This window comes from Indicator indicator, chromosome 3 (assembly GCF_027791375.1).
Source record: "Indicator indicator isolate 239-I01 chromosome 3, UM_Iind_1.1, whole genome shotgun sequence".
Taxonomy (NCBI): domain Eukaryota; kingdom Metazoa; phylum Chordata; class Aves; order Piciformes; family Indicatoridae; genus Indicator; species Indicator indicator.
The window spans coordinates 10,928,204-10,938,720 of record NC_072012.1 but is presented as its reverse complement, the minus strand read 5'-3'; the positions used below and the strand labels follow the sequence as shown (position 1 = coordinate 10,938,720).

At 53.6% G+C, this 10,517-nt stretch overlaps 1 protein-coding gene across 1 annotated transcript; it reads right to left on the bottom strand.

Annotated features, from left to right (window-relative positions):
* Positions 1-5,434: 5,434 nt before the first annotated feature.
* On the bottom strand, positions 5,435-9,596 carry LOC128980942 (carboxypeptidase A1-like). Its single transcript, XM_054399547.1, has 11 exons — positions 9,469-9,596; positions 9,192-9,273; positions 8,643-8,777; positions 8,461-8,562; positions 8,265-8,366; positions 8,050-8,151; positions 7,797-7,907; positions 7,464-7,554; positions 6,893-7,092; positions 6,542-6,626; positions 5,435-5,622 (listed from the first exon to the last, which is right to left on the bottom strand). The coding sequence occupies exons 1-11, from the start codon at positions 9,594-9,596 to the stop codon at positions 5,435-5,437; spliced, it is 1,326 nt and encodes a 441-aa protein (XP_054255522.1).
* Between the last annotated feature and the right edge of the window lie 921 nt (positions 9,597-10,517).

Sequence of the window (10,517 nt, the reverse complement as noted above, 5' to 3'; positions counted from 1 at the left end):
CAGGCTGCTGGCTTCCAACCCACCCCACCACCAGCTGCCTCCTTTCTCAGGGCCGTGCGAATGTTCCAGCTGGCACTGGCCAAGGTTGGGCACTGCTGTCCCCCCTCCACGGCACTGCCTGGCCTTGCCAAACCTGTCCCAGGAACCAGCCAGGGCTGTTGGTGAGTCACCTGCTGGTGGGGCAAGAGGTGGAGGAGGTGACCAAAATCCCACCACCCACAGTGCTGGCTGCAGCGAGGAAAAGGATCACTTTGGGCTGAGAAAGTGTGAGGTGGAGATGTTTGCACCAGGAACTTGGTGAGCTTGGTACCTAAAGCATGACCATGGTGGTGAGAAAATTGAAGTGTGTCATGGGACAGAGGTCAGAGCAGGTGATGATCACCTCAGTGGCTAAAACAAACTAGCGAAGGTCTGAAAGCAGTTTGCACTCAGCAGTGTCCCTGAGGGTGCCCATGAAGGGACCTGAGTGTGCTCAGTGTCCTTCTGGCAACTGTCAGGTAAGGAACAGTGGGGCAATGCTGCCCAAAGCACCACAAATTTGGGGCTGGTTAACCCCAAAACCACCCATCTCTTAGGATCATAGGGTCATTTAGGTTAGATAAGATCTCTAAGATCATCAGGTCTAACCATCAACATGATTTAATGGCCATGGTAGTCTTAGATTGAAGGTTGGCCTCAATGATCTTGGAGATCTCTTCCAACTGTAACAGTTCTATGATTCTATCATCATCATCACAGAATGGTTTGGGTTGGAAGGGACTTTAAAGATCATCTTGTCCAACCCATGGGGGCAGGGACACCTTCCACTAAGACCGGGTTGCTCAAAGTCCCATCCAACCCCATTTCCTCATCTTGTCCTCACAGCAGAGGTGTTCCAACCTTCCAATCATCTTTTGGGCCTCCTCTGGACCTGCTTGAGCAGCTCCATGTCTTTCTTAAGCTGAGAGCTTTTTCAGAGAAGACCTGGTGCTTCTCTGTAGAAGATCAGGTGCTTGGACCTCTGTGCAAGCAGGGAGGTGCACATCACAAAGGCTTTTGCAAAAGCAAAGTGAATGGTGAGGGGGGGAGAAGCTCTGAGGTCCCCTAACGCCATCAGAGCATTCATCAGTCAATCCACTGAGCTCCATGCACAGGGTTTGACCTCCAAAATGAAGTTGCAGATGACTTGTAGTAAGGTAGGGAGGTGCTGGGAGAGGCCATGCTGCATGTAGAAGATTGCCTGGTCTCCTGGCTGAGCTGAGACCTCCAGCCAAGAAGGAGAGACATGTCCTAGGCAAGGAGGTTTTGCTGGAACAGGTTGTCCAAGGAGGTCATAGATGCCCCCTCTCTGTAAGCATGCATAGCCAGGTTGAATGAGGCAGTCAGCAACCTGGTCTAGTGGAAGATGTCCCTGCCCAGGGCAGGGGGGTTGGAACTAGGTAATATTTAAGGTTCCTTCCAACCCAAACCATTCTATGATTCTATGACTTAGGTGATCCAGAAGAGCAGGGTCTGTTCACACAGCAGGGCTGTGCTCTGTTTGTTCTTTTTATCGTGTTACAGGTTTAAGACTAATGTCCTAATTGTAAACAAAAGTTTTCCAGAGAATTTGAAAGAGTCCAGGTGTTGGATGTCTCCATGGGGCTGAACACAACGTAAGAGAAATCTTTATGCCATTCCACTGGTCTGCAAAATTTCTATACAATCTGCAGCACAGCTTGTTCTTCCCTCTTCTTGCTTCTTTTCCTCCTTTCTCTTCTTCTGGCTTTGCTTGTTTGTCCTGCTCATTTTGTTTGGGTTATGGTAAGAACAGTGGTGGGGGTGTTGGCAACAGCCTTCTGGGCTTTGTCCAGGGGTATTGCCCAGGGGGGTGTGGGCTGTTGTTGGGTCGTATGTATGTATGTATATGTTTATTACCTTTTAATATTTAGTTTACTTTTGTATTTAGTTTGTATCACTTTCTTTGTTTGGTAAACATGATTTTCCTGTAACTTCCAAGTTTCCTCAGGGCGGTGCCTTTTCGGGTACTGCGATTAAAATCCAAAGAACGGGGTGCGGTTTGCACAAGTTAAACAAAGCAAACGAGACGGCGTTCACCAGGTGGAGCTGGGGAGTTTTGCAGAGCGCGGTGCAGGGGGGAAGCACTTTCCCCCCGGAGCAGCTTTTCCCCCGGAGCGGAGAGGCAGCTTTTCCCCCGGAGCGGAGAGGCAGCTTCCCCCGGCTCGGGCTGCGGCTTGTCGGCGCTCCGATGAGCAGTTTCTGGCTCAGGGCCGGCGGCAGCCGGCTGTGGCTCAGCTTCTTCAGTGGGATCGCGGGCGGCTTGCCGGCTGGGCGAGCGGTTGGCTTTCGCGCGCGGGGTTCGCCGGTTGAGCAAAGCGGCTTCTCGGCTGCGCACTGTGGCGGCGGCGGCCGGGCGGGCGGAGGCTGCTTTCGAGTATAGCAGCTGTCACCGGCTTCGGCCACAGCGCACCTTGCAGCCATAGTACTGTTAGGGATGGAAGAGAACTCAAGGATCGTTCAGTTCCAACCCCCTTGCCATGGGCGGGGACACCTCACACTAGATCAGGTTGCTCAGAGTCACATCCAGCCTGGCCTTAAAAACTTCCAGGGATGAGGCTTCTACCACCTCCCTGGGCAGCCTGTTCCAATGTCTCACCACCCTCCTGGGGAAGAATTTTCTTCCTAACATCTAATCTGGATCCACCCATTTCTAGTTTTGTTCCATACCCCCTAGGTCCTATCACTACCTGACACCCTAAAAAGTCCCTCACTAGCTTTCTTGTATGCCCCCTTCAGATATTGTAAGGCCACAATAAGGTCTCCTCAGAGCCTTCTCCAGACTGAACATCCCCAACTCTCTCAGCCTGTCCACATAGCAGAGGTGCTCCAGCCCTCTGATCATCCTTGTGTCCCTTCTCTGGACACGTTCCAGCACATCCATATCCTTCTTATAATCGGGGCTCCAGAACTGGAAGTAGTACTCCAGGTAGGGTCTCACCAGAGCAGAACAGAGCAGAGGGAGAAAATCACCTCCCAGTTCCAGTTCCCATGTAGGAAATAGGCTTTGGGCAAAAGCCAGGTCTTCTTGGGCTTCTTGGTAAAGAAGGGCAAGTTGTTCACCATCTCAGTTTCTGTTAATCAGTTGCCAAAGACAATATGGCCAATGGCAGAGGAGGAAAAAGAGAGAAACAAGATAGTTCAACCTATATGATAGGATTAAGGTGGGTAGGTGGTCTTTGCAAAATTGGCTAAGAGGGAGTTGAAATAAAGAAGAACCAGGCAGTTCACCTTATCTATGTGTATGTGAATCACAGATAGCCTCTGCTAAGGGCCTTACCTGGGGTCTTGCTGTAAATCAGTGGGGGGCTCTCTGAAGACAACAGACACTGACCACAGCCTCAACTTCTGAACTTTTAGGACAGAGTGCAGGCTTAATAGAGCACTGAATATTAACTTCTTCACCCAAAGTGAAGAACCTAATTTAAATGAACATACGATGTACGGTGCAGGAGGGTTACACGTGAGGGAGTACATGTAGTAGGCGTATCGGGAAGACTGTAAATCCTGAGTGCCTCAGCCAGTGGGGAAAAGGAAATTTGTGTTCAGAAATTTAGGATAAAAGGGAAGCTGTGCATTCCAGCAATTTGAGAGACCCCACAGGGAATTGTCCTGTGGACTCTCCCTTTATATGGATAAAGTTTTATAAGACTCCTCTGTCTCCATTGTGAGCAGGGACTTGTAGATTGAATTAATTTTTTCTTACATATAAGAATAAAGTTTGCCCAAATATGAAAAGATGCAGAGGCAGTCTGGAAGCATGGCAGATGGCCAGGGACCCGTGCAAGGCATGACCTTTGTTTGCCTTAGCCACAGGTGACATCTAAACAAGCCTGGGCATGTGCTGGCACCTTGCCCTTTGTCTAGTTTCCCACCAAAACCGCAGCCCCACAGGGAGCAGGGCGAAAGGGAGCCTGTGTTTGGGCATGTCCGGACCTGTCTGGGGCAGAAGTGACTGGGCTATTGGAATGGTAGATGGAAAACCACTCTGACCTGTTCAAGAGGTATGGAAGTGGTCAGAGAGGGCATGGACCATAACATCTCCCTCCTCTTGCAGTGTGATAAGTGGTGTTGGTGAAATGGATATAGAAAAAGAAGACACTCCAAAGAAAGTGGACACTCGGGCTAAAGACCTGCCCTATCCTGACTGCCCCTTCCTGCTCTTGGATGTACGAGACCGAGACGAGTACGACCAATGTCACATTGTTGGAGGTGAGGAGGCCAGAACCCCACAGCAGCCCAGTGTCAGCTGGGGCCTCTCTTTGGCTTTTTCACGGAATGACAGCATGGGTGGGGGTTGGAAGGAGCCTCTGGAGTCCAATGACTCTGCTAAAGCAGGGGCACCCAGAGCAGGTTGCCCAGGATCACAATGGCCGGGTGGGTTTGGAAGCTGTCCAGACAACAGACTCCACAACCTCTGGGCAGCCTGTTCCAGTTGCTCCTGATGGCGGCTTCTAGAATCCAGTTTGTGCCCCTCACCCATTGTCCTGTCACTGGGCACCACTGAGAAGAGTCTGGCCACATCCTCTTGGCCCCACAGGTCCTTCACGTCTTGCTAAGCACTGATCAGATCCCCTCTCAGGCTGTTCTTCTCCAGGCTCAACAGCCCCAGGTCTCAGCCTTTCCTCCTCACAGAGATGCTGCAGACCCCTCAGCATCTTGGTAACCTTGTCTGGACTCTCTCCAGGAGCTCCCAGTCTCTCCTGAACTGGGGAGCTCAGAACTGGACCCAGGGCTCCAGCTGTGTCCTCCCAAAGGCAGAGAAGAGAGAGAGAAGAACCTCCCTCAACCTGCTGGCCACACTGTTCTCCATGTCCCCCCAGACACCCTTGGCCTTCTTGGCCATGAGGGCACATTGCTGGCTTATGGTGAACTTCTTGTCCCCCAGCACTCTCAGGTCCTTCTCCACAGAGCTGCTTCCCAGCAGGTCACTCATCACCTGTACTGGTGCAGAGGCTTTTTCCTCCCTGTGGGTAGAACCCTACCCTTGCCCTGGTTGAACTTCATGAGGTTCCTCTCCCCCAGCTCTCCGTCCTGCCCAGGTCTCACTGGATGGCAGCAGAGGCTGACAGGGTGTCAACTACTCCTCTCAGCTCAATATCAACAAACCCAACCTCTTCCTCTCCCACCCTCTGCCAGAGCAGAAGGAGACCAAGCACCTGCCTTCATTTTTTTGCCCCACCCATTTCCATGCCCTCTTCACCCTCTTTTTGGGGCCACTGAGCCCAGCACCTGCTGGTTTTGCTGCTGGCCACCACATGCTCCATCAGAAGCCCTTCAAATAGGATTTTCATGGAGACTGGGAAAAAAGAAGGCCACAAGAAGCTGTTCTCATCCTTCTCTACATGTGTTTATTTCCTTCTCTTTCTCTCTCAGTCATTTCCACCATCCATCCTGGTCAATAGAGATGATCCAGTGTGTGCTGCATGATGACCTTCAGAGCCAGCCAAGTCTCCTCAGCAGTTGGGATGATCTGCTTGGCAGGGAGGAGGAAGCCGTAGCGCCCTGTGTCCCTCAGCTCGAAGGTGAAGGAGTACTTAATGCCCTGGTTGTAGGTCCAGTCAATGGTTCCTCCACTGGCTTTGTCTGGAACAACAGGAGGGGTGTGAAATGTTGATCCCTCTGTGTCATATGGGTGTGTAATGGGACCTTTTGTGTAAGCCATGTGAGGGATCTGCTGCTGTCGAGTGAGAGCTGCACAGGCTGGAGAGTTACCTCATGAAGTTCAACCATGGTAAGTGTAGGGTCCTGCAGGTGGGAAGCAATAAGCCCCTGCACCAGTAGAGGGGAGGGGTTGGCCTGCTGGGAAGCAGCTCTGTGGGAGAGGCCCTGAGAGTGCTGGTGGACAACAATTTGCCCAGGAGCCAGCAATGTGTCATTGTGGCTAAGAGTGGTCTCTGGGGGGACATGAAGCAGAGTGTGGCCAGCAGATCATGGGAAGTTCACTTCCCACTCTACTCTGGTCTTTGGGAGGCCATCTGGAGTCCTGGGTCCAGTTCTGGGTTCCCCAGTTCAAGAGAGATTGGGATCTGCTGGAGAGAGTCCAGGGTAGGCTATGAAGATGCTGAGGAGCCTGGAGCATTGTCTATGAGGAGCAATGGCTGAGAGCCCTGGGGCTGTTGAGCATGGAGAAGAGCAGCCTGAGAGAATATCTTCCAAGTGCTCAGAAAGAACTAAAGGCTGGTGGCCAAGAGGATGGGGCCAGACTCTTGTCAGGGGTGCCGTGTGACAGGACAAAGGGCAATGGGCAACAAATGGAACCAGGAGATTCAATCAAGTGAATTTACTGTGTGGGTGGTGGAATCCTGGAGCAGGCTGCCAGAGAGGTTGTGGAGTCTCCTCCTCTGGAGAGATTCCAAACCCTCCCAGGCAATCTGCTGTGTGTGACCCTGCTTTATCAGGGGCGTTGGACTGGACTCCAGATGTCCCTTCCAACCACCATCATGCTGGGATTGTGGGGTTTTGGTTCATTTTGGGGGAAGCAGTGCTGCCCCCTGTTACTTACAGATAGTGGTGATAATGCTGCCATACTTGTACTTGGTGCCATACAGAGAGGAGAGAGCTGCCACTGCCTTCTTGGAGACCTCATGCTGGGAATACACAGGAGGGAGAAACATAAGCGAGAGAAGGGCAAAGCCTGGGAGATACAACCTGCAGGAGAGCGACTTTGCTAATGCCCTGGGCTAGAAGGATTCCAGAGCTCAAAGCCTTTGGTCTGGACAAGCAGAGAAACCAGGGCTTCTTCCCTCCTTGCCAATGTCAGCTTTGCAGTGCACGATGGAGGTTCTTCCTCCTTGGCAGAGGAGAGCAGCCCTACATCATCCCACCCCCCTTCAAACCTCCACATCAGCCCTACCAGTTCCTCCTGGTCAGGAGCTGGGGTATTGGTGTAGCCATAGGGGTAGAGCAGGAGCTGGGAGTAGCTGTGGATGGAGATGAAAGCCTTGATGTTCCCATGGCTCTTCACAAAGTCCACAATGGCCTTCACCTCAGGCTCCGAGTTGGCATAGGGTCCATGGTACGTCTCTGAGCAGGGGTTTCTGCTGGCTCCAGACCCTGTGGAGATGTGAAAACACAGTGTGGGTGCTTGGTGGCTTTGGTGACAGTTGGGTGGCTCAGAGAGCCACAAGGGCAAAGGGCCTTTTCCATTCGCAAGCCTAAGAGCTTTTGCCAGCCTTTAGCTGCTTAGTAGGCAGCAGAGAATGCTCTGAAGGTTCCTCCTAGAGGTTTGTATAATGGCTTTCATCTGTGACCTGCACCACGCTGGTCACTAGGGGACATGAAAGCCCTGGTGGAGCCCAACCACCTGTTTCTGCCATGGAGAGCAAATCCCATTCCTTCCCTGGGGCATATCCATGGATCTTTCTGATCCAGAAATCTCCTGGAGGGTGGAAACCCCCCAGCAGGATAGGTGGGAGAGCTCTGACCTCCAAAACCTGCGTCCCAGTTGCGGTTGGGGTCCACACCGACACAGATGGAGCCTGAGTCCTTGGACCTGGTCTTGCGCCACATGCGGTTCTGGAAAGGCAGAACCCTCTCAGCTGGTGCTCAGGGCTGGAGCTCCACCAGCCTTGAGTGAGGAGAGGAGTTGTCATCTCGGGGGACTAGCAGGTCATGGTGGTCTCCTTGCCATCCCATGGAAAGATGGGCCAGGAGGCTTTGACCTTTCAGGGGCTTCCATGTGCAGCACTCCAAGTTCTGCTCCCCAGCCCCAGCCAGCATGGCTGTAGGGTCTCAGGCCTGGAATAGGAGGGTGGTACCTTGGTATGTGTGAAGGCAAAACCGTCTGGGTTGGTGACAATCTCCAGGAAGATGTCCATGGTGTTGAGGATGGAGGCCAGGCCTTCATCATTCTCGTGATCCAGAACAATCTAGAGAAGATGGCAGTTTGATGCTCCAGGGTGCTGCTGGAGCACCATCCCCTCAGTGGCTTTCAGCCACCAGCTATCCCCGGTGGCTGCAGGACTCTGTGGCCTTTTGGGGACATAAGCCATGTCCAGGAGGTGCTCCTACCTTCTTGGCAAACCAGACACCGCTGGCCTGTGTCACCCACTCACGGGAGTGGATGCCAGTGTCGATCCAGATGGCCGGGCGGTTCGTACCCCCCTTGCTGAACTGCAAGAGCAGAGAGGGTGAGGTTGGCTTTGTCCCTGGCTCTGCTCCCCGCTCTGGTCACCTGCTGGCTCTGCTCCCCACTCTGGTCACCCCCATGAAACCCAAAGCCTCACCTTGAGCACGTAGAGGGGACGGTCCTCCGTTGACCTCCCAATCTCAAGCTTGCTGACCAGGTTGGGATTTTCAGCCACCAGCAGGTCCATGAAGGCGTAGATCTGGGGCAGAAGGACGGAGGAAGGAGGTTGCAGGAGCAATTCCAGGGTGGAATTCCCTCCCCCAGCAAATGCCCCAAGTCTTGCATGTTCTCACCTCATCCAGGGTATGGTAGGCAGAGTAGTCAAAGGTGCTGGTGGACACGGGCATCCCACGGCGGCTGCGACGCATCTCCATCTGCTCGTGGTCCACCAGTGCCTGGGGGACATGGAGCAGGATGAGACCTCATCCCTCAGCACACTGAGCCCCTGCATGTCAGCCACCTCCCCACCACTGACCTGCACGTCCTCAATCATGATGGAGTAGGAGATGTCGTTGGCCTCCAGATGGGCTTTGAGGGGCTGCAGGCTGGGGAAGGGCACGCGGACATCGATCGGGTACCCAGGGCCACGGGGTTCCAGCCAGAAATCCAGCTGGAGGGGCAGAAAGTGAGAGGGGGGAGGGAGGTCACATCCCACCTTGGCTGTCCTCTCTGCACCAGCCTTCGCCTTGCTTTTAACCACCTGGTGCCCACCTTCCTCCATCCAACCTCTTTCCAGTCCCATCAGCTTCTCAGCCCCTGTCCCACATCCATCTGCCTCTCCAGTCCATCAGGCTTCTCCAGCCCCACTGTCCCACATCCATCTGCCTCTCCAGTCCCATCAGGCTTCTCCAGCCCCACTGTCCCACATCCATCTGCCTCTCCAGTCCCATCAGGCTTCTCCAGCCCCACTGTCCCACATCCATCTGCCTCTCCAGTCCCATCAGGCTTCTCCAGCCCCACTGTCCCACATCCATCTGCCTCTCCAGTCCCATCAGCCTTCTCCAGCCCAGTCTTTCACACTTACCTGCAGCTCCTCCAGGTTCTGCAGCTCCTGTACCTTCTGCAGCTCCTCCTCGTTGGTGGGGATGATGCGCAGCACCTGCTGCCTGTGGGGTCAGAGGCTGCTGAGGGATGTGGGGCCAAGCTCCAACCCCTGCAGGTCCACCCTAACCCCCAGCCCACCCATTCCCCCACCACCGAGCCTCTTCTCAGGGGTGTCTCTGCCCCCTTGGGTCACTCCTTTGGCCCAGACTGGTGCTACCATCCCCGTCCCAGCCGTCCCTCACCAGCCAGACCCCTACCCAACAAAGGTCTCGGTGCCAGCAACTGCTGCCACCAGGGCAGCCAGCAGCACAAGGGACCTCATCATCGTCCACCAAAAGGGTCTGTCCTGTGTCCCCACAGTGCCCAGGGGCCTCTTAAATCCCATCAGGCTGCTGGCTTCCAACCCACCCCACCACCAGCTGCCTCCTTTCTCAGGGCTGTGCGAATGTTCCAGCTGGCACTGGCCAAGGTTGGGCACTGCTGTTCACCCTCCATGTCCTTGCCAAACCTGTCCCAGGAACCAGCCAGGGCTGTTGGTGAGTCACCTGCTGGTGGGGCAAGAGGTGGAGGAGGTGACCAAAATCCCACCACCCACAGTGCTGGCTGCAGGGAGGAAAAGGATCAGTTTGGGCTGAGAAAGTGCACCAGGAACTTGGTGAGCTTGGTACCTAAAAGCATGACCATGGTGGTGAGAAAATTGTTCTAACATGTGTCATGGGACTGTGATCAGAGCAGGTGATGGTCACCTCAGGTTGGCAAAATGAACTAGCGAAGGTCTGAAAGCACTTTGCACTCAGCAGTGTCTCTGAGTGTGCTCAGTGTCCTTCTGGCAACCATCAGGGAAGGAACAGTGGAGCAATGCTGCCCAAAACACTACAAATTTGGGGCTGGTTTCCCCAAACCACCCATCCCATGGAATCATTGATTGATAGGGTTGCCCCCAAACAGTCCTGCTGGCTGTGTGCAGAGTGCATGATTCCCTCGCTGAGCAATTGCACACTGCGTGGAGCAAAAGAATAACACTCCATGTGTGCCAAGAACAACATCCTGACATGCTGGCATCTCTTGCTGGGGAATAATTTTAGTTGATATATGCAGCTGGCCTCTATTTGTTCAATGACAGGTAACAAAGAGTATATTAACAGCACACTGGAGGTTAGGGCTTCTCCAGGGACTTCTGCTAACTACTTCTTCCATTAAGGGCTTTTGGGACTTCTTCTGTGAGTGAGATTCTAGGACTCTGTAATGCTGGGGATTCTGCAATGTAGTAGTAAGGAACTACTGAGAGGTTTTCTGAGATTCTCTG

Coding starts and splice junctions, on each gene's coding strand:
- LOC128980942 (XM_054399547.1), bottom strand. CDS start 9,596: ATGGGATTTAAGAGGCCCCTGGGCACTGTGGGGACACAGGACAGACCC. Junction 8,367..8,460: donor CCTACCATACCCTGGATGAG/GTGAGAACATGC, acceptor CTTCTGCCCCAG/ATCTACGCCTTCATGGACCT. Junction 8,152..8,264: donor GTCCCCTCTACGTGCTCAAG/GTGAGGCTTTGG, acceptor CTGCTCTTGCAG/TTCAGCAAGGGGGGTACGAA.